Here is a 27,651-nt window from a genome sequence, read left to right as displayed (position 1 = left end):
GAGAGCCAATGTTGTTCATTGGACTCAATACTAGAATAATATAAAGATAATTTTAGCATAAAAATTAATCCCCTGCCTTGGGATAATCTTGCCAAAGAGACAGTGATATTGGCATCTGCTTAGACATAAGTCTCCACTGGATGATGCCTGAATGGGCCCTGCCATCAACTATCTATGAAGTGGTTTTTGTCCTTCCTTTCAGCTAAGGTTACCCTACTACTCTTGTCCTGAACAGTGTACTGAATGATTCAAATATATCTCATTTCAATCCTTTATTAATAAAATTCTGTCCAGTGTCCTTGACTGGTCTTTAGACTGTATTCCAGTCTCTTTTTGACTCTTCTGCTTTACTTCTGCAGAAAGTTAATCACATCTATTAGATACAGATATCCATAGTTAATGTGATGCCCCTTTTAGGTAATGGGGCGTGTTTCACACATCTACTGGGTACTGGGTACTTGCTATGTGTTCAGCACCATGACTGATCTGAACACAAGAGTCAATAAGATCTGACATCCTACCCTCAGGGAATTAACTCTAGTTGGAGACCAGTAACCATATGCAACTATCTTACAGTGTGGTGGGCTTAGGTACTGTACTTGAAATACATACAAAAAAAAGTTATGAGGGCTCAGTGGGAAGAAATGTTCATTTTTGATGAGATAATGTGAGAAAACATCAGAAGAGTAGCACTCTATCTTCTGTGATGTGTATTATCTTTCTACTCAAACTTTCCCAACTGCCTTGCTGAAACCATTGTGGCATTTCAGGATGGCGTGAAGGGTACTCCGAAGAGCTCCAGTCCTTTATGTCTCAGTGCAGAAAGATTTCAGCAAGAGGCAAAATGATAGCTAAGAAGTGATTTATTCGAATAGGATGCTTGTGAGGCTTACACAAGAGAGTGGGCGAGAGATTACCGGGCTATAGTTTTATAATCAGAAGAGAAGTGGGGAGGGGGAGAAGACCTTCTTTGTCTTTCTTGAATAGACATCATGCTTCCAACATCAGTTCCTCCTTCAGGTTGGGCAGGGGAGTTTTCTTATCCCTTCATGGTCAAGCTAGGTACACAAATTATTGTTTTTCATGGGTGCAAAGAGTGTGTCCTAACAACTGAGCTCACTGGGCATGGCGTAGGTCTTACGATTGTTGTTATTCAGTTGCTCAGTCGTGTCCAGCTCTTTCCTACTGTTGCAATTGTTTTATTGTTTGGGTCATGTGTCATGCTTCTGCTGCAAAGCAAGCATGCTTGGTTTTGTGGACAAGCAAACCTGCTTTCTGGAGTAATCATTAACTTACAGAGGTCTCCCATTTTTTGTCTACTTATAATGCACTAGTGGCATTAACTATTTAATCACCTGCTTTGTCCCTTTTACTCTGTCCCTAACATTTCCAATCTGTAATATAAATTTTGAAATGTGACTATTGTATCTTTGGAGAGGAAAGTCGGTGTTATCCAACGGGCTGAACACTGGAAGAGCAATGACATTTGCTAGTTTCTCTATCACGAACAGTTATAGTTTATCAAAACAAACTGCTCATGTCTCCATAGCAAGTTTTTTTTTGTAGTGACAAAGCCTCGGAAGGTTCAAGTTAAATAACACAGCTCACCTCCTCCAAAGGTCTCTACTTTGCAACCTGGGATTTTCCTGGTAATGACATTATTAAATATGGCTAATTTCCCACTCTAGTGGTACATCAGCTGGCAAATTCGAAAAGTCTGTTGTTAACCTCTAGTATCTAAGTTAGAGGTGAATATAATAAATCTCTAACTCAGGATAGTTGTGATATTGTGATTTATAACAAGAAATATATTGAATTGGCCAAAAAAGCATTTGGTTTTTTCCATAAGATCTTATATATTTGGTTTTTGTCCCATTTCTGGCACAGAGCCCCTAAACCCCTTGGAATTCCCAGAGATGAGAACAATAAAAGTATCTCTTGTTATGTTAATGAGGTGATTTTTGGAAAGCACTTAAGGTTGGGAGCTGGTTGCCAAGAACACCAAGCAAGTGAATTAAGGGGTTGGAATTTTCATTTTCAGCTCTGTCCCTGCAGGGAGGAAAAGGGGCTGGAATTTGAACCAGTCACCAATGGCCAATGATATAACCAATAATGCGTATATAGTAAAACCTCATTAAACATACCAAAGGATGGATTTCAAAGAGCTTCTAGTTTGGTGAACATGTAGAGATTAGGGGAGGATGTGGGAGACGTCCACTGGGAGACGATGTGGAAGTTTTGTGCCCTACCCGCCCCTTGCCCTGTGCAATTCTTTGATCTGGCTGTTCCCGAGTCATATCCTACTTTATATATAAAGTAGACAGTGGTCTCCTCAGTCGTTTCTCTGAGTTCTGTGAGCCACCTTAGCAAATTATTTGATCCTTGGAGGGGGTCATTGACACCTCCAATCTACAGCCCGTAGGTCAGGAGCACAGGATAACATGGCATTTGACGTGAGGGTGGTATTCTTGCCTGGAGAATCCCCGTGGACAGAGGTGGCTGGTGGGCTACAGTTCATGGGGTCACAAAGGGTTGGTCCTGAATGAGCAACTAAGCACAGGAGGCTGGTCTTATGGGACTGAGCCCTTAACTCGTGGAAGCTGACTCCATCTCCAGATAGACAGTGTCAGAATTGACTTGAATTGTAGGAAACCCAGCTGGTGTTTGAGAATTGCTTGTTGGTGTGGAGAAACCCTCACACTCACCCACACTGGAACTGTGACCAGTGGTCTTTCTTCTTTTAAAGGCCCAACATGCAGCAGAAATAGGAGCCGACGGCATCGCTGTCATCGCACCTTTCTTTCTCAAGCCATGGAACAAAGGTAGGTAGATAGGTCTAAACACACAATGCCACACATGTTCCATTTCTTTATGCCGTCGTTCCAAATGCTTGTATTTAACTCATGAAAGTAAAGTCCTATGAACTGCCGTGAAGAGTCTCACGGCATGAGACTGCCATGGCATAGTTCTCCGGAATTTTCAGACTTCCTGGATCCACAGGAGAAAAGACTCCATCAAAGGCCTTTGGCTCTTTTGCCAAGTAATCTGATTAGGTCATTCACCAAGCCTGGGGTCAACCTACAGGTGCCTGTGTTTGGGTCAGGTGTCCACTTCTTGTCCAATCCGTTGTGTAGAGTCAGAGTTACATGGCAAAGCGTGAGACCATTTTTCTCCAAAAAAAAAAAAGAGGAATATAAGTGATGGGCATTTTGAGACTACATGTACTATTCAAGTGAGTCAGATGAACTGGAAAAAAGATTTCACAGAAATATCCATTGCTTTCAAAATATCAAGTTCTTATTTTCTCTGTGGAAACTATTTGTGGTTTCCAAGTGTACTGAGTCCTTTTAATTCTTTTGATTAGCAAAAATACAATACAAATGTAAAAGGATTAAAAACACAAGATGTTAAATAAATATTTATTGGTAGAGAGAAAATAGTTGTTAATATAGATAAATAATTTAAATATTACAATTCAGAAATTTAGAATGAATATTTTAAAAGTTTTTTAACATGGTTTTTCATTTTTCTTGCATAAATACTTTACATAAAAGACAAAAAAAATAATGCATAATTTTGTCAGAAATATTTATCATAGATAAAAAACATTTATCACAGCATTCAGATGCAGTACATTGGATTCCTTTTCCCACTATTCAGTGGCATCCAAGTGTAAGCAGTCTTGCTGGATTTGTTTATCATAAATACCTATATAAACAGCAGTGAAATTGTTGTTGAAGCTCAAATTGGAGGATGTAGGAAACCCCAGTTCTTCAGTAAACCAAACTGAACTCTCTTCTGAAAAATATAAATTTCTCTCCAAAGGGGAAAAGTACCAAACTCTGGTTGAAATGTGCCATTACTTTCATGTCTTCCCATTTTGAGCAGATGTTGTTTTATCTTTTTGTTGTAGGATTTTCTCAATTACAACTTTATTCTGATGCTAATGCAAAGTCTTTACTATTCACTGATCACACTTAGCCTGCTGGGTAAGAGGAAGAGGATCCTGTTTGATGGGCTCCTGGTTTTTGTAAGAGTATTTCATGACTTCTCTTAGTATGTGGGAAGATTTGCACCAGTTTTTTGTTAGTATTTTAGTATAGTAGGAAAGTGAACCTCTTATTTTGGCCCTTCTGGAGAGAGGAAAACAAAACTTTGCATGAAGTGAATTGCAGTAGCAATCTCAGAGATAGTAAGCATGGTCAAGAATTTTCAGCCTCCGAAATAGATGGTTGCATGTCACTCGGTGGCTCGTTTTTCCCTGGGGAAAGGCAGTTTTACACCTGTTCACACCATGACTTTTCCTGCTGTTCTTTCAGATGTCCTAATTAATTTCCTAAAAGAGGTGGCTGCTGCCGCCCCTGCATTGCCGTTTTACTACTATCACATCCCTGCCTTGACCGGGGTGAAGAGTAAGTACTGCCTCTTTCCACGTTTCCCCCGCTTTAGCCCTCACGTTGTACCCTATTTCACTAAGAAACTCCCACACTCCATCCCATCCCACCCCACCCCATGTCACAAAAGCACAAGACTGTTGACTGAGATAGTTCCAACTGCTCCAAAATAAGTCACTCATCAAAACTAAGGCAGCCTGGGACTGCCCTGGTGGTCCAGTGGTTGAGAATCTGCCTTCTAAAGCAGGGGACGTGGGTTCTGTCCCTTTTAGGGAATTAAGATCCAACATGCCACTAGGCAGCTAAGCCCATGCACCGCAACTAGAGTCTGAGAGCTGCAATACCCAGCACGGCTGGGGGAGAATAAAATGTCCATCCTTATCAGTCATCTGCACTACCTTAAATGGAATATTTTAAGTATGAAAGACACGTTGGCCCCTAGGCACTTCTAGCAGACGCCTTGTGTCTATGTCACACACCCCTCCTTCTTACATGGGAAGATACAGCCAGCAAACCCCACTAGGACAGTTGGCTTTGTACCCTACCACATACTCGGTGCCTGGCACACAGGAAGGTACTCTGATCTCTTCTCACTTTTCTTCTAGCTTTTCTGTCATCATTATCGTACTTCTCCAGCGTGAAGACTGTTACAGATAGATGAAATTTCTTAGGAGGCTATTTTTAAAATTCTGCTCCTTTTAACTTCCTTAAAAGAAAACACTGAAGTTGCGCTTTATAAATATCCATCTATTGTTCAAGGAACAGAAGATTTAGATCTATAATTTGACAAGTACAGACGAACGAGGAGGCAAGGGCAAGTGATTATGTTCAATCTGCAGCCAGTTGCAGCTGAGAGCAGCTCCTGGCAGCTCCGTGCAGATGTATGGGCTAGATGGGGTGTCCTCTGATACTTCCCGGGGGTTTACAGGTGAACAAGATGTTTATTGCTTTGAACAGTTCGTGCTGAGGAACTGTTGGATGGGATTCAGGATAAGATCCCCAGCTTCCAAGGGCTGAAATTCAGTGACACAGATCTCTTAGACTTCGGGCAGTGTGTGGATCAGAATCGCCAGCGACAGTTTGCTTTCCTTTTTGGAGTGGATGAGGTAAGTCACCTCCTGGCATGTCCCAGCTGGTTAGTTTCCCTCCCAAACAACTGATGTAGCTGCTTATACAGTAGCAACTCCTCTTCTTTTTCATCATAGTAATTATGTTCTTTGTTTCTGTTTTTTTTTTTATTTTAAATTTTTATTTGCTATTTATACCTCAATAAAACTGATAAAAGTCTATCATAGCCTCATGATGAGGTTTTTGCCATAATCTGTTAGAAGCAAGTTATTGGTCCCACCCACTCTCAGGGAAAGGGACATATTTAGGGGGTAACAGTAACAAATGGAGATCATGTAGGCCATCTTAGAATTCTGTCCATTATAATGAAATACCTCAGTAGGTTACTGAACAGTATTTGTATTATTGGCTAACAGCAATTTGGATGTCACTCTCTAGCATGGGGAACTAGGGTAATGGGCAGAAAACTGCTTTATGTGACTATTCCTTGCAAACACTGCACACATTTATTGATAAAAGTTATAAGAATATATAGTAAAAAAAAAAAGCTGTCATTAAGCAGAAGTTGAATGTAATTATGTAGAGTATGTTCAATGATGTTTATATTTTACAAAGTATATATTTTTATCTGTCAAAACATAATGGAAGAAAATCTTTGTTTCTGATCAGCAACTGTTAAGTGCTCTGGTGATGGGAGCAACTGGAGCAGTGGGCAGGTAAGCAGGACTCGTTTTCCCCAGTGATTATAACTGTAAAATCCGCCCCCCACCCCGCCCCAGGGCCATTTGTCACCTGAGTAGTTGTATTTCTTGCATGTAAACCTTTTCTAAGAGAAGTTGCCCTTCTTTGCCACATTCTCAGTGAAAATGAATTAAGTAGGGCTTAGCACTTTGGTGGGCTTCCCTGGTAGCTCAGATGGTAAAGAAGCTCTAACTCTACCAACAGTATCTTAGACTAATCACTGGATTCTTAGAGTAACCAGCAAGGCAGGAGATTCTTGAAATTCAGAACAAGAATGTTTTCCCAGTTTCTCATACAGTAACTCAGATCAGAGAAGTTTTATCTTGTTGTACTGGGAACAGCAAGTTCTTACCTCCTCCTCCTCTAATGCAGGAGACCTGGGTTTGATTCCTGCGTTGGGAAGATCCCCTGGAGAAGGGAATGGCAACCCACTCCAGTATTCTTGCCTGGAGAATTCCTTGGAAAGAGGACCTGGCGGGCTGCAGTCCATGGGGTCGTAAAGAGGCGGACATGACTGAAGGACTAACCTTCACGTAACACTTTGTTAGTGACTCAGTCTTTGTTTTACGAAGCAGCTGTTGCAGTTAGAGGTGAGGCACACAAGCTGAAAGTGTGCATAGAACTTCTTTGTCAGAAATTACTTGGTTACAAATAACAGAAAACTCTTCAAACTAGCATATGTGAAAGAAGGTAAGTTATTGTAAAATACTGAGAAATTTCATACACCCCAAGGGGAGGGAGTGCAGTGAGGTCTCAGAGAAGATGAGAACCCAAAACTGCAAAGCTCTCAACTGCAGACTGTTCTCCATCTGTGGTCTTTGGACGTGTCTCTATCTCCCTTCTCTCCAGATGGGCTTTCTCTGCTTCAGCATGTGTGTGGCCAGTCATGGTGCCTGATTGGGGCATCTCAGGCTGTCACTAGATAGCACTGCCAAGTCAGATGTCCACCTAAAGCCCACCTAAAGCCCAATCAGTTGCAACTGGGAGGGCAGAATCATGTGGCCCGATGTCTACTCAGCAAAAGGCCCTGGGACATTCGATTGAGCATGTCCACTGCACATGTTAACCTAATTCATTAGAAATGTGCCTGCAAGCAGATTGAACTATTTCTATTAACTAAAAGTGTATTTTTCCCCCTGTGGGAAAAGTACAGGGGAAGCAAAGTGAAAACTCATAGTATATCTTGGTGAGCATGCCTTTGATGAAGAGTAGTTGAGTTGGATAATCTTAATGGCTCATTCATCGAGCCAGGATGCCTGAAACAACCATTGTCACACAGGCCATTTATACTGAGGAAGCCTGAATGCCTGGATCTGCTGACCATGGAAGTTCTTTTTAGACTTTTTTTTTTTTCTGACCTTCATACTAGGCATTTTTATTCTGTCAACATAATCTGAAGGCAAAATACATTTGGTTACAGTTCATTTCTTCTTAATCATGATCAACATTCCAAGACCCCTGAGACCTTCATGGAACATATTGTGAACTCCGGTGTTTCACGTCTGCAAGTAACTTACCTCAGCAATTATATTTTATTCTTCCCTATTTTATTACTGGGAGAAAATATGAACTTCACAGTCTTGAAATCCCTTGTATGGACTCCAGGGACTACATGTTTGAAGTACCAACAATATGCTGTTCCCAGTACAAAAAGATAAAACCCTTCTCTGATCCTGAGTTACTGTATGAGAAGCTGGGAAAACATCCTTGTTCTGAATTTCAAGAAACGCCTGCCTTGCTGGTTTCTCTAAGAATCCAGTGATTAGTCTAAGGTACTATTGGTAGAGTTACAGTTTCTTTTTTAAGATGGCAAGAACATCTTATCAGATCAAATAACTCTCATCTCTGTTTTTGTTGAAGTGTGATAGAAGGCGGTACAAAGGGATGGAAAACCTTCTTGACAGCTCTGTAGCCTTTCTTTGAGGCATAGCATCTTCACGGCGAAATGGAGACCACATCTCCCTCGCAGGGTTTTGGGAGGATCAGACATGGTTTATGTCAGGCAGTGAAATATAATAGTCAATGAGAGGTCTCTCATATTATTATTATAATCAGTATTCATATTATTATTAGAAACTAGTCTCTAGGTAGCATGTAACCTGACAAAGAACTGAGGTAATCTGCTAGGATTTTCCCCTTTTACTGTGGTGTTCCATTCACCCTGTTCCTCAGCTTAAGGTTTCTAGGCTGTACTTTAGACATTGTATTTTATCCACAGTTCTTTTCTTTTTTTTTTTTTAATCCACAGTTCTTATCTAGCATTGCACCTCTGTGTGTGCCCTGGGTCAGGTGTTGCCCTCAGTCACTCTTTGCCAAATATACCTCTTTCACTTTTTTCCAACTCTACCCTTTTTGCATTTTTCCTCCCTTTTCTTCATTCCCTTTAGTGTTCTCTGCCTCCTCTGCACTGCTTAGTATTGCTGGAAAATTCAGAACTAAAGACACCTGATGCTTTAATAGATTAGGGCCCAAAAATAGGCTTCTGGAAGCCTTGGTATATTTTTCCCTTTTAAGCTTCAGAGGGGTTTGCAGAGCTGGGTCTTCCTGCAGAGTTACTGACCTTACAGTATGTGCTGTTTTCTCTTTCTAGTACCTATAACTACCTGGGAAAAAAGACAAAGCAGATGTTGGAGGCTTTTGAACGAAAGGACTTCTCTTCAGCTCTGAACCATCAGGTTAGCTTTCTTTTTCCCTCCTTAGAAATCACAGCCTTTTTTCTTTCCCACTTGAGAATTCTTATTCTCTCTCATCAGCATTCCTACCATGCCTGCCCTCTTTAAAATTGCCCAGCTGCTTCTTTCTGTATTTCCTGTCTTTTTTTTTTTGTTTAAAACCAAATCTGCCCCATTGTCCACACTCCCTACATGTCTAATCAGGACAGGCCCCATACGGGAATGACTCCTTTCTGTTCCTCCTAGAAATGATCTTATTTTTAATCTACATTCAAAGTGTTTTTATGACTGTGAAATAATAGTGATGGGTTTCTGGGTAAGTGACCACATGCCATCCCCTTGAGAACTTGACACTTGAGTCACCAGAGTATATAAAGAAACTATGAAGCTGGTGACCCAAAAACAGGAGACTTTATCCAAAATCAGAGCAGTCATTCTCCTTTGCCCTGGAAATGTTGCTGAGAACTTTATCACCAGGCAGGAAACAAGAGCTAAGTAGGTGATGCAAAGGAAGACACCAACTTTGAAACAGGAAGAGAAAAGCATCAGAAACTGGTGTGTCTTAGGGAAGACCCCTGGGGGAAATGGTGGCTGCTGTTAATGTTACAGGGAGGACAGCCTCGCTGTCTAGAAAAGGAAGAGCCTCACCAAAGGCTAGAACCAGTCACAGCAGCTGGTAGTGTGTATACTTTAGGTAAACAGAATAAGGTGGAAAGAAAGAGTCAGCACAACAGAGTAACTTCTGGAGGCCCTGAGAGGTCTAGGAACTTTCAGGATCATAGAAGTGACCAAGAGGAGTAGCCAAAAAAAAAAAAATGAGTGGGAATGAAAGGCATAAGCAAGATCAGAGCAGGTGGTTGGTTCCAGTAAGCTCAGATAAGGGATCTTTAGAATAGGACAGGCCACCATCCTGTCCTAAGAATGGACTCATTGAAAAGACACTGATGCTGGGCAAGATTGAAAGCAGGAGGAGAAGGGAAGGCCAGAAGATGAGATGTTTAGAAGGCATCACCGACTTAATGGACATAAGTGTGAGCAAGTTCCGAGAGTTGGTGATGGACAGGGAAGCCTGGCGTGCTGCAGTCCATGGGGTTGCAAAGAGTCGGACATGACTGAGCGACTGAACTGAACTGAACTGGCCACCATCAGGGCAAATCAGGAATTACAGAGCAGAAGCCACAAAGCATCCTGAGGGTTAGAGGGGGTGACCTGAGCTCTAACCAAGAAGAGAACAGGAAGAAGCAGTTGCCAAGAGTGATTAAATACGTCCCTCCTGGGACTTCCCTGGTGGCCCATTCCTTAGGAATCTACCTTGAAACACAGGGGGCGTGGGTTAGATCCCTGGTTGGGGAACTAAGATCCCACATGCCACAGAGCAACTAAACCTTCGTGCTGCAACTGCTGAGCCCATGCCACAGGGAAAGAGCCAAAGATGCAAACAAGACCCTGCATGCTGCAACTCAGACCCAACACAGCCAAATTAATTAGTTAATTTAAAAAATACATCCTTAGCCTTTAGCCCTGAACGTTGAGCCAGCCTAAATCTACTTCCTACTTAAAGTTTAAAACAGCTTATTTAATATTCATCTTTGTTCAGCCTCAGACCAGGTGAGGCTGAAAGCGGGAACACCGTAAGGACTTAGGAGGCTATGTCACCTAGATTAAGCATTGGCAGGACGTTGGTTTTAAACTAAGGCATGAAGTCTGAATTGTGCAGACTCATGCCATCTCTTTTCATTTATAATTTTCTTCTTCCAAAGTTTCCCAGAAAAAAAAGTATTTTTGAAAATTTCAACCTGTTCTGAGCTGAATGGAGGGAAAATCATAGAATGGCATGAAATGGACTTCCATTTAGTGGTTTCTTTTATGGGTTGACTCAGCTTCCATCTCCATCCCATTTTTTCTTTTAGTCCTACTCAAATAAATCATCTCACTTAAAACATTATTGGGAAGGAGTTTCGTTCATCACATTCTATTTTTTCTTACAGAAAGCCAGTGTGAGTGGGTCTCATTTACTTATTTGTTAATATACCAAGGGCTGAACTGAATACTTGATTTCAGTAAAGCTGGTCTCTGCCCTAAAGGAGTTTGTAATCAAGTGAAGAAACAAACAAGTAAAAAGTTAGGGCTAAACTTACTCATTCTCATAGATTTAAATGCCATCCATTATATTTACAAAGTGAAATAATGCATATACAAAGCTATTCCTTATAACATTGTTTATAATAGCACAAGATGGAAACAGCTCACATATCCACCCAAGGAGACGGTTAAATACCTTGTTGTTTAGTCAGTCTTTTATGACCCCATGGACTTCTCTGTCCATAGGGTTTTCCAGGCAAGAATACTGGAGTAGGTTGCCATTCTCTCCTCCAGAGGATCTTTCTGACCCGGGGATCGAGCCCATGTCTCCTGCATTGGCAGGTGGCTTCTTTACCGCTGAGCCACCTGGGAAGCCCAGAAGACAGCTGGGCACAGCCTAAAGGGAAAGGTCCCACGGCTATGTTTGAGTTTTTTAATGGATCTATTTACAGCCCTTTAAAAGTTTTATATGCACAGATGTGAAGATATCTCTATGATATATTAAGTGTAAGAAAAAAAAAAACAACAAAGTAGAGACTTTTGGGGTTTTTTGTTTTTTTATATATTTAATTTTATTATGAGTAGCTAACATTATTAATGAATGGTTTGATTAAATTATTTCCACTGAGCACCAAGCTAAGACAAGGTTGGATAGTGTGATAGTGAATAGGAAATAAAAGCTTAGAAGAGAAGCAAAGTAGAGACTTTTGAACGTAATGTGCCATAGTTTGTCAGGAAAAAAAGAACATATGCATATACATTCTTGGTATTCAAATTTTAATCTGCATTGAATTTTTTGTTGCTTGTATACAATTGATTAAGGGCTTCCCAGGTGCCACATTCTAATGCTAAAGCACATTCTAATGCTAAAGAATACACCTTGCAATGCAGGAGATGCAAGAGACACTGGTTCAGTCCCTGGGTGGGGAAGATCCCCTTTAGTAGGAAATGGCAACCCACTTTAGTATTCTTGCCTGGAAGAATTCCCATGGATAGAGGCACCTGCCAACCTACAGTCCATGGAATCACAGAGTCAGACATGACTGAATGACTAAGCATGCACACACACACATACAATTGAGTAAAACAACACAAAAAGCAAATGTTATTGAAAATACATCTCTATTGAAAATAGTGAGATGGATGGGGATCTCTTTTTCTAAGAATTGCTTCATGAATTTGGGGATGAATATCCTTTAATGCTAGAATGAGTTACAGTTCAGCATCAATACTATTTCTGGTTTTTGTTTTTATAGAAATAAGTGCTGTGAAAGCATGATCATATATATTAGTAGATAAGAATGGAAGAAGCAGTGTCACTCAGTTCTTTAAGCAGTTTTTGAGTCATATGCCACAGATCACAGAATGCTTGATCATTTAATGATTTTCAACTGACAGTGTGAATCACAACATTAAAAGCAATGTTGAAAGGAAAAAATTGAAAACCCTATGATTTTTAAGAGGACTTGTTATTCATTAATTAGAGGAATCACTCTGTCAGCTCTCTTTGTGGATGCCAATACCAACATTTGATTTGCTCCTTTATTTGATTCCAAGAGGTGTCCCAAGGCAGTGATATAGGAGGTATGTCTTTATTTTTTCAAAAGTAGGAGAAGGACTGTGAAAGGGAAAATGGAAAAGGACAATCTACACCTCCATTATGTGTAAATCCTCTCTCTGATCAATTTTAGAAATAGCACTTATGGGATTTGAGTATCTAGAAGTTGATTTCCATAAATCAGCCTTGGCCAAGTGTCCCCAAGATGTCTTGTAAAGTCATCCAGAAGTTAGAGCACCCCAATTTGGAAACAACTACACTAGCTGGTTAGCTTACCTAGGTAGCCTAGATGGGTAGAGGTTGCCTTCCCCACCCTAACTCTGTATAGAACAGTTCCTTCATTGGAGCTTCTTTTCTTCATGGGCTCGATTCATAAAGCTTATATTATACAGAAAGATCCTACGTTATCCGAGATGGATCTCAACCATCCTCACTTGGCTGTTTTTCTCCATTCAGTCAGACCTACAGAAAAATAAGATGTGTGGACCTTTGGTTTGAGGTTTCTGTAATTGGACCTCCAAATTCTTTAAATTGTTACCACGGTTCAGTAATACTGACTGTAGATTTGTTTGTTTCTTTCCAGTTTTGTATTCAGAGATTTATCAACTTTGTGGTCAAACTAGGTAAGTTTCCCTCTTTGTCTGCTACTCGGGAGGGTTTGGAGGCTTCCCAGGTGGCACAGTGATAAAGAATCCACCTGCCAATGCAGGAGATGCAAGACACTTGGGTTCGATCCTGGGTTGGGAAGATCCCCTGGAGTAGGAAATGGCAACCCCACTCCAGTATTCTTGCCTGGAAAAAAATCCCATGAACAGAGGAGCCTGGCAGGCTACATCCCATGGGGCTGCAAAGAGTTGAACACGACTGAGCAACTGAACACACGATGCTGGGAGAGTTTCAGAGAAAGTAATGAGGGACTTTCATCACTTTGTCCGAGGGTTCAACAAGAACACCTTTTAATCAGTTGTAAACAAGGTTCTATCCCTAATGCTAACTTTCAGAGCCAATCCTATAAAACGGTGAAGTAAACCCAGTTGGAAGGTCTTGGCACCCTCTGCAAACCTCTCTTTTCCATCTTAGCACTTTACTCACCTTCCTACTCTGTGCACACACCATTTTTTACCCCTTTTCTTCTAAACCATCAGTACTGCCTCCCTTCCCTTGCCTCTGCTCATTAAAATTCTACTACCACACTATAGCTGATTTCAGCCTAAGTATTTGGAAGCAAGCAGCTTGAATATGTGACTGACTGACAGCTCTCCCAAGAGTATCTGCAATTTAAAAGTTTATTAACACAAGTAAGCTTGAATGGATAGAGGTTTGAATAATATGACAATGTAAAGTTTGAGGGAAATACCCTGAATCTGAGTAGAGAAACCTCTCCACAGTCTCCGAAGTCTTATCCATAACAAATGACAAATGCCACCATTCACTCCACTTCTGCAAGAACTTGGCCCTTCCTGAGAACCTGGGTCAAGTCCAGGAAAAGTTTTAGGTTTTTTTCTTGGCAGACCTCCTTCCTTCCTTTCAGAGCCTTTCTGCCTCTTCCTGGCAAGTCCTCCCAAGCCCTAAGCACCTATTATGTATTATGTCCCTCATTCTCATGGGTTTTCAGCCAGCTCTCTTTATCCTTCAAAGACAATGCTTCCCATTTGCTTTTCCACTTCGATGATTTTGGTCATATTTGTGTGCCACCAGTACTAATGGATTGGCCACAAAGTTCGTTCTGGGTTTTCCATAACTAGAAGGAACTTTTTGGCCCACCCAATATTGTTAGCTATTATTATTCCCTTGTCTTAAGCAATACTTTTCACAAAATACCAAAATGGGTTGGTATATATTATTCCTAAGGTGCGTAAAAGTAGATATTGAACTACTACTAGGTTTTCCAGTTTTTAAGGAACTAAACATTTCCCTGTATGTCTAAGATCACTTTGCATACCAGCAGTGATACGGCAAAGAAGGATTTTTCTTCCAGTTTTATTGAGATAAATTTGACATACAGCATGTATAACTCTGTTTCTGTCTTTGTTTATTTTTTGTAGTTAAGATTCCACTAATATAGTCCCTTTTTCTGTCTGACTTATTTCAATTTCATTTAGTTCAATACCCTCTAGGTCCATCTGTTATAAGCTGCAAGCTTTCGTTCTTTTTTCAGTTTCAGTTTCAGTTCAGTCACTCATTCCTGTCCTACTCTTTGCAACCCCATGAACCGCAGCATGCCAGGCCTCCCTGTCCATCACCAACTCCCAGAGTCCACCCAAACCCATGCCCATCAAGTCGGTGATGCCATCCAACCATCTCATCCTCTGTCGTCCCCTTCTTCTCCTGCCCTCAATCTTTCCCAGAATCAGGGTCTTTTCAAATGAGTCAGCACTTCACATCAGGTGGCCAAAATATTGGCGTTTCAGCTTCAACATCAGTCCTTCCAATGAATATTCAGGACTGATTTCCTTTAGGATGGACTGGTTGGATATCCTTTCAGTCCAAGGGACTCTCATTCCATTGTATATAAGAGAGACTTAATAAATATGATAGCCTTATCATGAAGGTAGCTCTCCCTCTCCCACCATTCATAATAAGAATAGGAGGGTCACTTTGCATTTAGCAAAGTATATTCTATGTATTTAGCCAAGCTAGTATTTTCTTTCCCAGTGCTCAATTGTTACTGACTGTAACTAAGTTACCTTAGGAAAAGAAAATTACTGCTCATACCTTTAATCTAAGAGCAATAGCCAGTTAAGAAAACAAATATCTTCCTGTGCCATATTCTGGTTTATCTCCTTAGACCTACCTTCAAAATCACTAATATTATCTTCAGCTATTTTCTACAATTTCATTTCACTGGTTATATATTTTTTATTTTCATGATTTCTTTTTGGTTATTTCTTCCAAATGATCCCACTCTTTATATGTCCTTCTCTTAGCCTATGGCTTCTATTCTTAAATATTTTATCTCTGTGGAATCTCTTTCAGAATTTTGTGTCATCTTTTCTCGGGATGTGAAATTTGTGAGTTGTGTATTTGCTGGTTCCCATGCAGCTTCTTTTTCCTCATGTGCTTTATAACTTTTAACTCTGAATTCATCTTCAGAGACAGTTGTTTCCCGGGGAATTCGTTGTCCTCCAGGTTGTGAGGTGTCTTATCAAGGGATTTTATATCTGCCTCTGCAAACACTTCAGTTTCATCAGTTCTAACCAAGTCTTTAAGTATATTTTTTAGTATGGTTCCTGAACTAAGCACATAATATAGATCCAGCATTTATATATGGCACAGGCGTGGGATTTCTTTTACTTCCTTTTCCAGCCACAGCCCTGGCAGAAGTCAGGCTCCCTTGCTTCTTAGGAGAGTTTTTCTTTGTTTGTTTAGTTTGGTTTTGTTTTTTCTATTGCTTTTTGTATAAGACTGACTACCAACTTGATACTGGGAGTTTTAATTCCACTTCACAGACTGAAGGCTCTATCTTGCATTGCAACCCTAATCTAAACACCAGCACTGAGTCATAAACTATTCCCTTAATTAGTGCGTTTCTCAGGGACTTCTTAGATGTGCTGGAACTAAATTCTGTCTTAGTGATGAAGTCCTCTATCTTTCAATCCACAGTGGTACATCCCTGAATCACATTATCCTCATGGACCATTGGCTTCATTTGACCTCTTTATTCCTGATACCTCTTGTCCCTCCTTCTTGCTTTTGAGGTTGACTTTGAGTCTCATTTTGTTTTATTTTATAATTTATCAATTTGTTAAAAAAGCTTCCAGCATTTGTATGTGTTCAGAACAGGCCTACGGATTCCCTAAGGGGCTTCCCAGGTGGCGCTAATGGTAAAGAACCTGCCTGCCAGTGGGGGTAGACACCAAGAGACCCAGGTTCAGCCCCTGGGTCAGGAAGATCTCCTAGAGAGGGCATGGCAACCCACTCCAGTATTCTTGCCTGGAGAATCAATCCCATGGACAGAGGAGCCTGGTGGGCTGTAGTCCACTGAGGCCCCTGAGCATGCATGCAGGGACTTCCTGCATCTGCTCAATCTGCCGTATTGACAGAAATACCCCATCTTTTAGTTCCATTTTATCCTGTGCTAGGAATCACTGTAAGAATATGATCTCTTCTCTGGAATGTTTGTGGCAAAGTGAACTGTCCCAGCCATGTTTCCTGTTTATTTTTCCTAGGTTTTGGAGTGTCGCAGACCAAAGCCATCATGACCCTTGTCTCCGGGATTCCAATGGGCCCACCCCGTCTTCCGCTACAGAAAGCCTCCAGGGAGTTTACTGATAATGCAGAAGCTAAACTGAAAAGCCTAGATTTCCTTTCTTGCACTGATTTAAAGGATGGAAATATGGAAGCTTGTAGCTAGTGTCTATCAAATCAGGGTGTGTACATTGAAATATAATGCACCTTGAATACAGCATTTATTTCTCAAAGACTTTTTAGATGAGCTTGAACTCAACCTTCCTAGCAAATGAAATCTTACAGCAGTCAACAAGTATTTAAATACCTACTATGATCTTTTAAAAGTTTTTATTTGTGAAAGGGCAAAAACTTCAAAAGGAGTCATAGCCCTAAATCATTCAATATTTCACAAAATTTTTGTAGAGAAATTTTTGCATATGTGGATGAGATCAAATCAAGAGGAAAACTGTACTTGATTAATTCCATTTGCCTTCAGGAGCTCCCATTATCTTAATTCCTGGTTCTTAATTCTATTTTAAAGTTTTCTAATTTTAAACTACTACAATATACTTTCATTTTAATAAATATTCATTTGTAATCTAGGACAACTCTGAGTGATTGCATTTAGGCAGATATTCTAACTGTAATGCCAATTACAATTACATCTAACAACATAACTCAACTATGCACAATTATTAACATATCAGTTCACTTGGCTGCTCAGTCTAACTCAGTATATCTTCTTGCAGATTAATTACAGTGTCACAATTTTCCCCAAAAACTTTGGGTTAGGTGAAGACTTGCTTCAGTTACTATAATAAAGGGCTATTTGGGTGGTTTTCACATAACAAAGGGGAGGCCTTCCGAAAAGATGAATTCATGTCTACTTGCTGCTGTAGAGAACTTCTTAAAGCTCAGAGTTTCACAGAACCAAAGATCTCTCTGCTCTGGGCACTGCAACTTCCTCTTTTCCTCACTGGGGAGAAAGTGTCCCCCAACAGTGCACTGAATTATTGGCAGTGAAAACCAGAGTCCCTTCTGCAGTGAGCCCAGTGGCTACTTACTTTCATTTTCCAGTTGCATTTTCAAGCAGTCACTTTTCAGTGATAAAAAGTTTAGGGAGGACCCAAGGCAATGGCACCCCACTCCAGTACTCTTGCCTGGAAAATCCCATGGACGGAGGAGCCTGGTGGGCTCCAGTCCATGGGGTCGCTAAGAGTCGGACACGACTGAGCGACTTCACTTTCACTTTTCACTTTCATGCATTGGAGAAGGAAATGGCAACCCACTCCAGTGTTCTTGCCTGGAGAATCCCAGGGACGGCGGAGCCTGATGGGCTGCCATCATGAGGTCGCATAGAGTTGGACACGACTGAAGCGACTTAGCAGCAGCAGCAAAGATCTCACTTTAACTTTCTCTACACACCCTTTACTTCTTTTTTTCCTGAAATGTATAATTGGCTGCTCAGCCTCCTCTGTAACAAACCCAGGTGTGTGGTTTATAGCAACAAAGTCTATTGATGGTTAATCCCTAATGCTTTTAAACTTGATTATCCAATCTAGTAACTACCTAGGGTTTCATTTTGTTTCCTGTCTGATGAGTCTGCAGAAGAGAACTGTTTGAAATTCGTATCAGTTTATGCTGTTTTTTAATTTTTTTAATTAACAAGAAAACTTGTTCAAAATGAGAATTCAAAATGAACAATGGATTCAGTCATCTTTGCTAACCCTTTTAAAAATTGGTTGGGTAGGTAACAGTTGTTATATTTATATCTCCTCCCTCCTTTTGCCAACTCAATGGACATGAATTTGAGCAAACTCCAGGATATAGTGGAGGATAGAGGAGCCTGGCATGCTGCAGTCCATGAGGTCACAAAGAGTCAGATATGACTTAGTGACTGAACAACAACACTCCTTTTTTGCCCAGGAATAACACATACTGTTTTCTCATATTTCTGTCTTCTTTAGGAATAAGGTATCTAAATTAGAAATTGAACCACAGTTGCTTATGTGAGCTTATATTCTACCTCATTGAAACTTCTCTGTATAGCTGTTAACTTCCAGAAGAAGAAAAGTGAGGTTTTTTGTTAATGTTTGTTTCTGAGGATGTCATATCCCTATTTAATGATACTAAGGCCAAATTAATTTTTCAGTGAAAATAAATGCTGGATATCCATTAAGCAAAGAGCTGTGTTTTTCTTTTTTTGCTCATCTGAAATTAGCACTTGGAGAGCTTTTAACATGATTAATGAGATCTTGTGAACACAAAGAGAAAGATGATGGTTAAACAAATGACCAAGGCTGAGTTTAAACTTTGTTATGTTGTTGTTGTTTTTAATAATTTTCATTTTATTTCTTATTTTTGGCTGTGCTGGGTCTTTGCTGCTTTGCACATGCTTTCTCTGGTTGCAGTAGGGGCTACTCTTTGTTGTGCTGCATGGGCTTTTCGTTTCAATGCTATCTCTTGTTGCAGAGCACAGGTTCTAGGCATCCAGGCTCAGTAGTTGTGGAGCACAGGCTTAGTTGCTCCGAGGCCATGCGAAATCTTCCTGGACCAGGGATTGAACCTGTGTCTCCTGCATTGGCAGACAGATTCTTTACCACTGAGCCACCAGGGAAGCCCCCAGTGTGTGTTCTTTATATACCAGAGAGAAACATGGCATTGCTGCTAAACCGCTAACTCAATAGCTGGCAAAATAAAGTTGAAAAAGATACAAAACCCAAGAAGTGATATAGAAGTTTCCATTTATTATCATCAGAGATCAGATCACAATTCCACTCTCAGATTTTTTCCTAGGTTGCAAAGTTTTGACTGTGCTTCTAACAGTAGCAGATGGGGAATGGAAAATATCTACGGACTCTTGAATGACCCATGTATCACTGTTTGGAACAGTGGCAAATACAATAAGAGAATGCCTTTTGCTAAGTGACTTTAGAGGAACAACCATGTCAAAGAGACATAGATTTTAAAAGTTACCATCACTGAAAGATTTGAAGTATTTATGGGGCTTCCTTATATGTGCAGTACATCATGAGAAACACTGGGCTGGATGAAGCACAAGCTGGAATCAAGATTGCCAGGAGTAATATCAATAACCTCAGATATGCAGATGACACCACCCTTATGGCAGAAAGCGAAGAAGAATTAGAGCCTCTTGATGAAAGTGAAAGGGGAGAATGAAAAGTTGGCTTAAAACTCACCATTCAGAAAACTAAGATCATGGCATCTGGTCCCATCACTTCATGGCAAATAGATGGGGAAACAGTGGAAACAGTGTCAGACTTTATTTTGGGGGGCTCCAAAATCACTGCAGATGGTGACTGCAGCCATGAAATTAAAAGACGCTTACTCCTTGGAAGGAAAGTTATGACCAACCTAGATAGCATATTCAAAAGCAGAGACATTCCTTTGCCAACAAAGGTCCGTCTAGTCAAGGCTATGGTTTTTCCAGTGGTCATGTATGGATGTGAGAGTTGGACTATAAAGAAAGCTGAGCACCAAAGAATTGATGCTTTTGAACTGTGGTATTGGAGAAGACCCTTGAGAGTCCCTTGGAGTGCAAGGAGATCCAGCCAGTCTGTCCTAAAAGAAATAAGTCCTGAAAATTCATTGGAAGGACTGATGTTGAAGCTGAAACTCCAATACTTTGGCCACCTGATGCAAAGAACTGATTCATTGGAAAAGACCCTAATACTGGGAAAGATTGAAGGTAGGAGGAGAAGGGGATGACAAAGGATTAGATGGTTGGATGGCATCACTGACTCAATGGATATGAGTTTGAATAAAGTCTGGCAGTTGGTGATGGACAGGGAGGCCTGGCATGCTACTGTCCTTGAGGTCGTAAAGAGTTGGACATGACTGAGCAGCTGAACTGAACTGAATGTGTTTGTGGGCTGGGAAGGTATGTGACATGACTTTTTGTTTTAAAAATGTCACTCTTGAAGCGGTGTGATGAGTAGATTAAAAGACAGACTGGGAATAGGAAAACCATTAGGTGGCCTATTGCAATAGGTAACCAGTGGTGGAGACTCAAACTAAGGAAGTGGCAGCAGTGATGGAGGGGAGAGAGTGGAATAAAAGATATTTAGAAAAAACAATGAACAGAAACTAGATACAGAAGATACAACTGGCACTCTGTATCTGCAGGACATCTCTGTATCCAAGGATTCAACCAAATACAGAAGAAAAATATTGGGAAAAAAAATTCCAGAAGGTTCCAAAAAGCAAAACTTGAATATGCCACATACTGGTAACTACATTGGAGAAGGCAATGGCACCCCACTCCAGTACTCTTGCCTGGAAAATCCCATGGACGGAGGAGCCTGGTGGGCTGCAGTCCATGGGGTCTGGGAGTCGGACACGACTGAGCGACTTCACTTTCACTTTTCACTTTCATGCATTGGAGAAGGAAATGGCAACCCACTCCAGTGTTCTTGCCTGGAAAATCCCATGGACGGGGGAGCCTGGTGGGCTGCAGTCCATGGGGTCTGGGAGTCGGACACGACTGAGCGACTTCACTTTCACTTTTCACTTTCATGCATTGGAGAAGGAAATGGCAACCCACTCCAGTGTTCTTGCCTGGAGAATCCCAGGGACAGGGGAGCCTGGTGGGCTGCCGTCTATGGGGTCGCACAGAGTCGGACACGACTAAAGCGACTTAGCAGCAGCAGCAGCAGATAACTACATAACATTTACATTGTATTTACAACTATTTACATAGCACATACATTGTAGTTATTAGAAATCTAGAGATGATTAAAATATACAGAAGTATATCCTATAGGTTTTATGCAAATACTGTGCCATTTATTTAGAGACTGGTGAGTCTCCATAGATTGGTATCTGGGAGGGTCCTGGGACCAATCCCCTATGGATACTAAGGGACAATTGCACTTGTATTTGTTATTTATTTCATGTAATAAATCACCCATAAATGTAACAGTTTAACATTGGAATCATTAACTCATGTAGTTTCTGAGGGTTAGGAATCTAGGAGCAGCTTAACTGGATGATTCTGGTACAAAGTCTTTGAAAAAATTGCAGTCAAGCCGTTGGCTAGAGCTTTATTCCTCTCAAGGTTGAACTGGAGCCAAAGAACTCACTTCTGGGTTCACTTACGTAGCTGGGCAGGCCTCTGTTCCTTGCTGGCTGTTGGCCAGAGACTTCAGTTTCTCATGACACTATGGCAGCTTTCTTACTCCAGAAAGATATGAGAGTGATCCGAAAGATAGAGATGGCACACAAGTGAGCCAAAACTCAAAACAGAAGCCACAGTCTTTTAAAGCAATCTCAGAAGTGGCTTACTATCCCATTCCGTGTGCTTTAGTCAAAAAGACCAGTCCTAGTAACAGTGTAGGATGGGACTACACAGGGTTCATATGCCAGGAGGAAAGGATCGTTGTTGGCCATATTGAAGGCTGCCTACTCCAATGATAAAAGAATCAGGATTGAGACCCGAGACTCAAAAGCCTGGGGGACGTTAAGGAGAGAGGTTCACCAAGCATTTACCTATGATCTGAAGTTCAAAAGAAAGTTTGGATAGGAGATTGAAGTTTAGAGGGTATTCATTCACACATAGATGGTAGTGGAAAGCATGTAAGATAGTCCAGGCAGAGTGTATATAGAGTGCTGAGAACAGAACCTGGGCATGACTGGCATTCGGTGCGCTTACAGAGGGAGCTTCATAGGAGTCTGAGATGGAGGGATTGGAGACATGGGAGCAGAGCTGTGCTCGGAGGAACTCCAAAAGCCTCAAATGTGAGGGGTGGTGATGTTCAGAGAAGATCTGCTTCAGAAGTCTCTTTCTCAGAGGAGAATGTTAAAGCTCAGAGGGAAACGGGCAGTTGGCAGATGTCACCAGTCCCCAAAGGACCAGGGTCTTTCAATTACCCCTGGAGTCATCTTGCAAGCGTGGAAAGCCCTGGAACCTCAGAAGTTGAGTACCATGTGAGGTTCCATTCTCAATCACCTTGTCACTGAGCCCCAGGCTCAGGACACGGGCTCTCTAGGGCAGCTCAGAAGTAGCATGACTCACCATCGCCTGCCTAAGCTGCAGGGCAGGAGGCTGGAGCTGAAAGACTAGCATCTAATTCACCCCTGGTTCAAGGGAAGGGAAGATTAAACACGGCAGCTGAAGGACTTGCCCGGACCAAGGCCAGAGGTGAGCTGATAAATGGTTAACAATTGACTCTGGCAGAAGATTGGGTGGGGGGGTGGGGGTGGGGTGTAGCATTTGCCTAATTCCATGGTCTAAATATTCTCACCATGGGATGAGGATCAAGATGACAAACTAAGAAGATAACAGAGCTTACTTCCCGCTGCAAATGTTACCAAGTCCAAGTCCGCTTGCTGCACAACAGGCCAATGATCAGGAGACAAGGTGTTGAGGCAAGGTGTAGCGATTTTACTCAGAAAACCAGGCATCCGAGAAGGTGGCGGACTAGAGTCCAAGATGTTTTACGGGGTCTGGATGCTAGCTTCTTTTATAGAACAGAGGAGAGAAGGTGAGGAAGTAAAGTGAAAAGGCAGTAAGTCTTGCAAAGTATCTCCTTTGTACAGCCTCCATTAGGGAAAGTGTTAATTCCTTTTTTTCTGCAGCCATTCACAGGTGGACAGGGTCAGGATGTTTCCCTATGAGCTGAATAAAGACATTTTAACATTCTGGCAGAGGGGCAGGTGTTCCCCGAGGCCACGATGTACGCTTATAACTTCAGGCAGCATCTTCTTAGTGATTGTAGAAACAAAAGCAATGGAAAGCAAAGGTTAGAGTAAAAGAAACAGATGGAACAGGAAATCAGATTTTATTCTTCCCTGTTACTCAAATGAGTCAAAACTACGTCTACACGTGGAACAACTGTTACAGAAAACTAACTGAAAATTGGCAGAAAAACTAAACAACTAAGGCTGCAAGAAAGACTCCCATATAATTGGGAAGAAAAGCTTGGAGTGGAGACCTGTGACCTTGGGAGGGGACAAGGGGTAAAGGGGAATCACACAGGTGGCCCTGGGGAGTGAGCAGGTGAAGCCACAGACTGGGCACCCCAGTCCTGGGGTCCTGCCCGGAACAGACAAGCCCCTTTGGCTGCTTGGAGGACCACTAGGACAGATAAAGAAGCTGGGGAAGACTATATTCCATTCATGAGGAGTGTGCAGGTACTGGTCTGCCATCAGACAGGGTGGAAAGAGGTCTGCCCTAGTGGTTGCTTCTTTGCTGCTATCCCTAATCTGAGCTGGCTTCCCTGATGTTTCAGGTGGTGAAGAATCCACCTGCCAATGCAAGAGACCAGGGTTTGATCCATGGGTCGGGAAGATCCCCTGGAGGAGGAAATGCAATTCACTCCAGTATTCTTGCCTGGAGAATTCCATGGACAGAGGAACCTGGCAGGCTACAGTTCATGGGGTTACAAAGAGTCAGACATGACTGAGCAATTAACACTAGTCTGAGCTAAGAGAACACCCAAGCCCCACATACTCCACAGCACAGCTTGGCAATGAACCTAGTGCCCTGGGACCTGGGAAAGACTTGATCTAAAGATGCAGAGGCAATCCAGGGGCCTGGGGTGTGGTCTGGGTGGGGCAACAGTGGCCGTTGTTGGCACTCACTCAAATGGTGCCACTAAAGCCCACCCAGATTTCTGACAGCAGCATGGTCACTTAAAACCACCATGACTCCTGGTCGCGACCTGGTGAATGCTCTGGCCCACTCACTCCATACCACAGCTTTGCATTTATATGGGATGGCTGCAACACGGGATAAGACATGACTCTGGGCTGCTTCTGAGCAGAGCCACAGATGCCTACACAGGCAGCGCACACAAGCCTTTCTTACTTCACCACTCCCCCGCTTTGAGGCAAAGGCTTCAGTATGGGGAGAAGTAAAGATATACACACTTAGGGGCGGTAAAGAATCCACCTGCAGTGCAGGAGACCCCGGTTCGATTCCTGGGTCAGGAAGATCCGCTGGAGAAGGGCTAGGCTACCCACTCTAGTATTCTTGGGCTTCTCAACTGGTAAAGAATCCGCCTGCAAAACAGGAGGCTTGGGTTTGACTCCTGGGTTGGGAAGATCCCCTGGAGAAGGGAAAGGCTACCCACTCCAGTATTCAGGCCTGGAGAATTCCATGGACTGTATAGGCCATGGGGTCGCAAAGAGTCAGATGTGACTGAGAGACTTCCACTTCACTTCAATAAAAAATTTCAAAGATATAAACTTAAACGAAGCAAAGCCAGCCTGAGTCCAACCCCCAGGGCTTTGGCTCGAGCAACTCAGGAGAACACTGCCAGTGTGGTGACAGCCACTGTACAGAGTCCCACCTCACACCCTGCACAGGCTCTAGCTACTTCAGCACCAACCATGACCCCCTTTATCAAGGTGATGGTGGCAGGCCCACCCTGAGAAAAGATGTGGCTGCTGTCACATCAGATCCAGCACTCACATCAAAGACACTGGGCACACAGTCTATATAGGGATGGTCCCACAAACAAACACCTATTCAAGACCACAAGATAACTGTTTCACCTAAATTTATAGACACAGAGAAATGTAAGTAAAATGAAAAGACAAGAACTACTCTCAATTGAAAGAACAAGAGACAGTCTCCAAGAAAATGATGAAACAGATATATGTAATCCATCTACCAGACTATATGAGTTCAAAACATTGGTAATAAAAATGCTGTGTTCTTTATCTACAAGAAAATACCTGTAATCCATTTATGCTAGTTGGGTTTCCCTTATCATAAAATGAACAAAACAAAACAAAACCCTGCTGGTTTAAGTACCCTTGTAATGCAAGTTTGTGTGCCTGACAGTGAAGCCAAACAAACTGAAGAGTCGGAGTTTGCAGCAGAGAAAAGTTTATTGCAAGGTCATTCAAGGAGACAGGAAGCTTATGCCTTAAAAGCCCTGAGCTCTTGCAAAGCTCTTTTACAAACCGGATGGGAGGGGGCAGTCTGCGATCAGCTTGTCACAATTCCCTGATTGGCTGATGGTGAGGGTGGTGTCACAGGGTTTAAAAAAATTGGTCCTTAGGCTCCAATTGACTCATGGTCATAATATCTTCCATTTGCTGGAGAGAGGAGGTTTTTTACGTCTGCAAAGCAACTCAGGAAATGTGCATCAAACAGTATTGTCTAGGTACTTCAGAGGAGCTTTGGGGGAACATTTGGGGGAAGGGCCGTCCCCAGAAGCTCCCATGGCGTCCTGCTCGGTTACACCCTGAAAGAGACAGAGAAACAAAAGATTAAGGTGTTTCCCTGAATGGTTTTGTTTTTAGTTGAAGACAGCAAACCCATGAGGAAAATAAGATTGAGTAAATGCTGTGTTATTCTAATCATAGGAGAAATACTAAAACAAGGGATTAACCACAGTGAGCTAGAAGAGTTAGGAAAAAAACTTAGTGAAAGAGGTGAAAAATAAGGATGGTAGGTATGATGGGGTCAGATAATTGATTAGTCTGGGTTCTCTGGAACAATCCCAACTTGAAATATTCTGTACTATTGACTCTGTGGGAAGCACTAGAGTTCAAAAATTTAAGTTACTAATACAAGAGTTAACAATACAAATTATTCCAAAGACTGAAGACAAAAGGATATCCAGTTTGAGCTAAAACAACCTTACAGTTTTTAATCAATTCATTTTAGTAAGCATGTGATACGTACCCCAGTTGTAGCAGGGAAAAACCAGTTCTGAGTCCACTTTGGAACTATTTGACTTGCTTTTAGTTGCTTTTGTTATTATAATCATACATAATGGCCTGCCTCAGAGAATCCTGCCCCTCTGCCTGTTAAAGTGTCTTTGTTCAAGAACCCTGTCCATCTGTAGATGGCAGGAAGGAAATGAACACATCCCTGTTTGAGGCTTCTCTTTCTAGGAGACAGTTGCAAGATTAATGGCCTTTCTACTTTGTTTCTTCACCTCCCCCAATCTTGAGTCATTTGTCTGCCATCTTCTTGACCAGTCAACTCTCTGAACATAAAGTCATATTCCTTGCTTCAGCCCCTCCTCTCCGATTCTTTGGCCTGTCCATGTATCGGGCAGAGTATTCTTGGACTCTGTTAACAGTGAGTGGCCTGAGCGAGCCAGGCAGAGTTCCTGCCTTCATTGAAATTATTTCTCTTAGGAGACATTCCTGTAAAGAGTATTTGAATGACTACAACAGTATCTGTTGAACACCTACTGTGTGTCAGGAACACACAATAAGCCCACTTCACATGGTGTCTAGTTTAACTACCCTAACAAGCCTCTTCGGAGAAGGCAATGGCACCCTACTCCAGTACTCTTGCCTGGAAAATCCCATGGATGGAGGAGCCTGGTAGGCTGCAGTCCATGGGGTCGCTAAGAGTCGGACAGGACTGAGCGACTTCACTTTCGCTTTTCACTTTCATGCATTGGAGAAGGAAATGGCAACCCACTCCAGTGTTCTTGCCTGGAGAATCCCAGGGACGGGGGGTCCTGGTGGGCTGCCGTCTATGGGGTCGCACAGAGTCGGACACGTCTGCAGCGACTTAGCAGCAGCAGCAGCAGCAACAAGCCTCTGAGGTCCTGCCTGGTAGTTCACCAGGAAAAGAACTCGCCTGGCAATGCAGGTGACACCGGTTCCATCCCTGGGTCCGAAGAAGGAAATGCAACCCACTCCAGTATTCTGGCCTGGGAAATCCCATGGACAGAGGAGCTTGGCGGGCTACCGTCCAAGGTATCGCAAAGAGTTGGACAAGCCTTAGGAACTAAAACAAAACCCCTATAAATTTAGCACCTAACATTTCAGTTCTGTCTTGGAAGGGCACCTCATCTACCACAGGTCCCTATGACAAAAGCTGCAAGACATTTTGATATATTAAAATGCTACCGGGCCCCCCAAGTCCCCCAAACTTTCAAACAGGAAGTGGCTCTGCTACAGAAGAAAGCCAGGCCGGGACCGCGGGCGCCATTGGCAGGCCCCTCTCCCAGGCGACCCGAAGCTAACGGCC

At 42.2% G+C, this 27,651-nt stretch overlaps 1 protein-coding gene across 5 annotated transcripts in view; it reads left to right on the top strand.

The window, feature by feature from the left end:
- The window catches only part of NPL (N-acetylneuraminate pyruvate lyase (dihydrodipicolinate synthase)), a 40,285-nt gene extending 21,421 nt beyond the window's left edge, over positions 1–18,864 (top strand). For all 5 annotated transcript variants that reach the window (XM_010853116.1, XM_010853115.1, XM_010853114.1 and 2 more), the window contains exons 6-12: positions 2,747–2,822; positions 4,320–4,412; positions 5,352–5,500; positions 6,132–6,178; positions 8,794–8,878; positions 13,099–13,138; positions 16,685–18,864. In XM_010853116.1, the coding sequence (XP_010851418.1) occupies positions 2,747–2,822; positions 4,320–4,412; positions 5,352–5,500; positions 6,132–6,178; positions 8,794–8,878; positions 13,099–13,138; positions 16,685–16,869 (675 nt within the window). In that variant the 3' untranslated portion in view covers positions 16,870–18,864. The remainder of the gene's footprint in view (positions 1–2,746; positions 2,823–4,319; positions 4,413–5,351; positions 5,501–6,131; positions 6,179–8,793; positions 8,879–13,098; positions 13,139–16,684) is intronic.
- The last annotated feature ends 8,787 nt before the right edge of the window (positions 18,865–27,651 follow it).

This window comes from Bison bison, unplaced genomic scaffold, assembly GCF_000754665.1.
Source record: "Bison bison bison isolate TAMUID 2011002044 unplaced genomic scaffold, Bison_UMD1.0 scf7180017864322, whole genome shotgun sequence".
Taxonomy (NCBI): Eukaryota; Metazoa; Chordata; class Mammalia; order Artiodactyla; family Bovidae; genus Bison; species Bison bison.
This window is presented reverse-complemented; position numbering and strand designations above follow the sequence as displayed.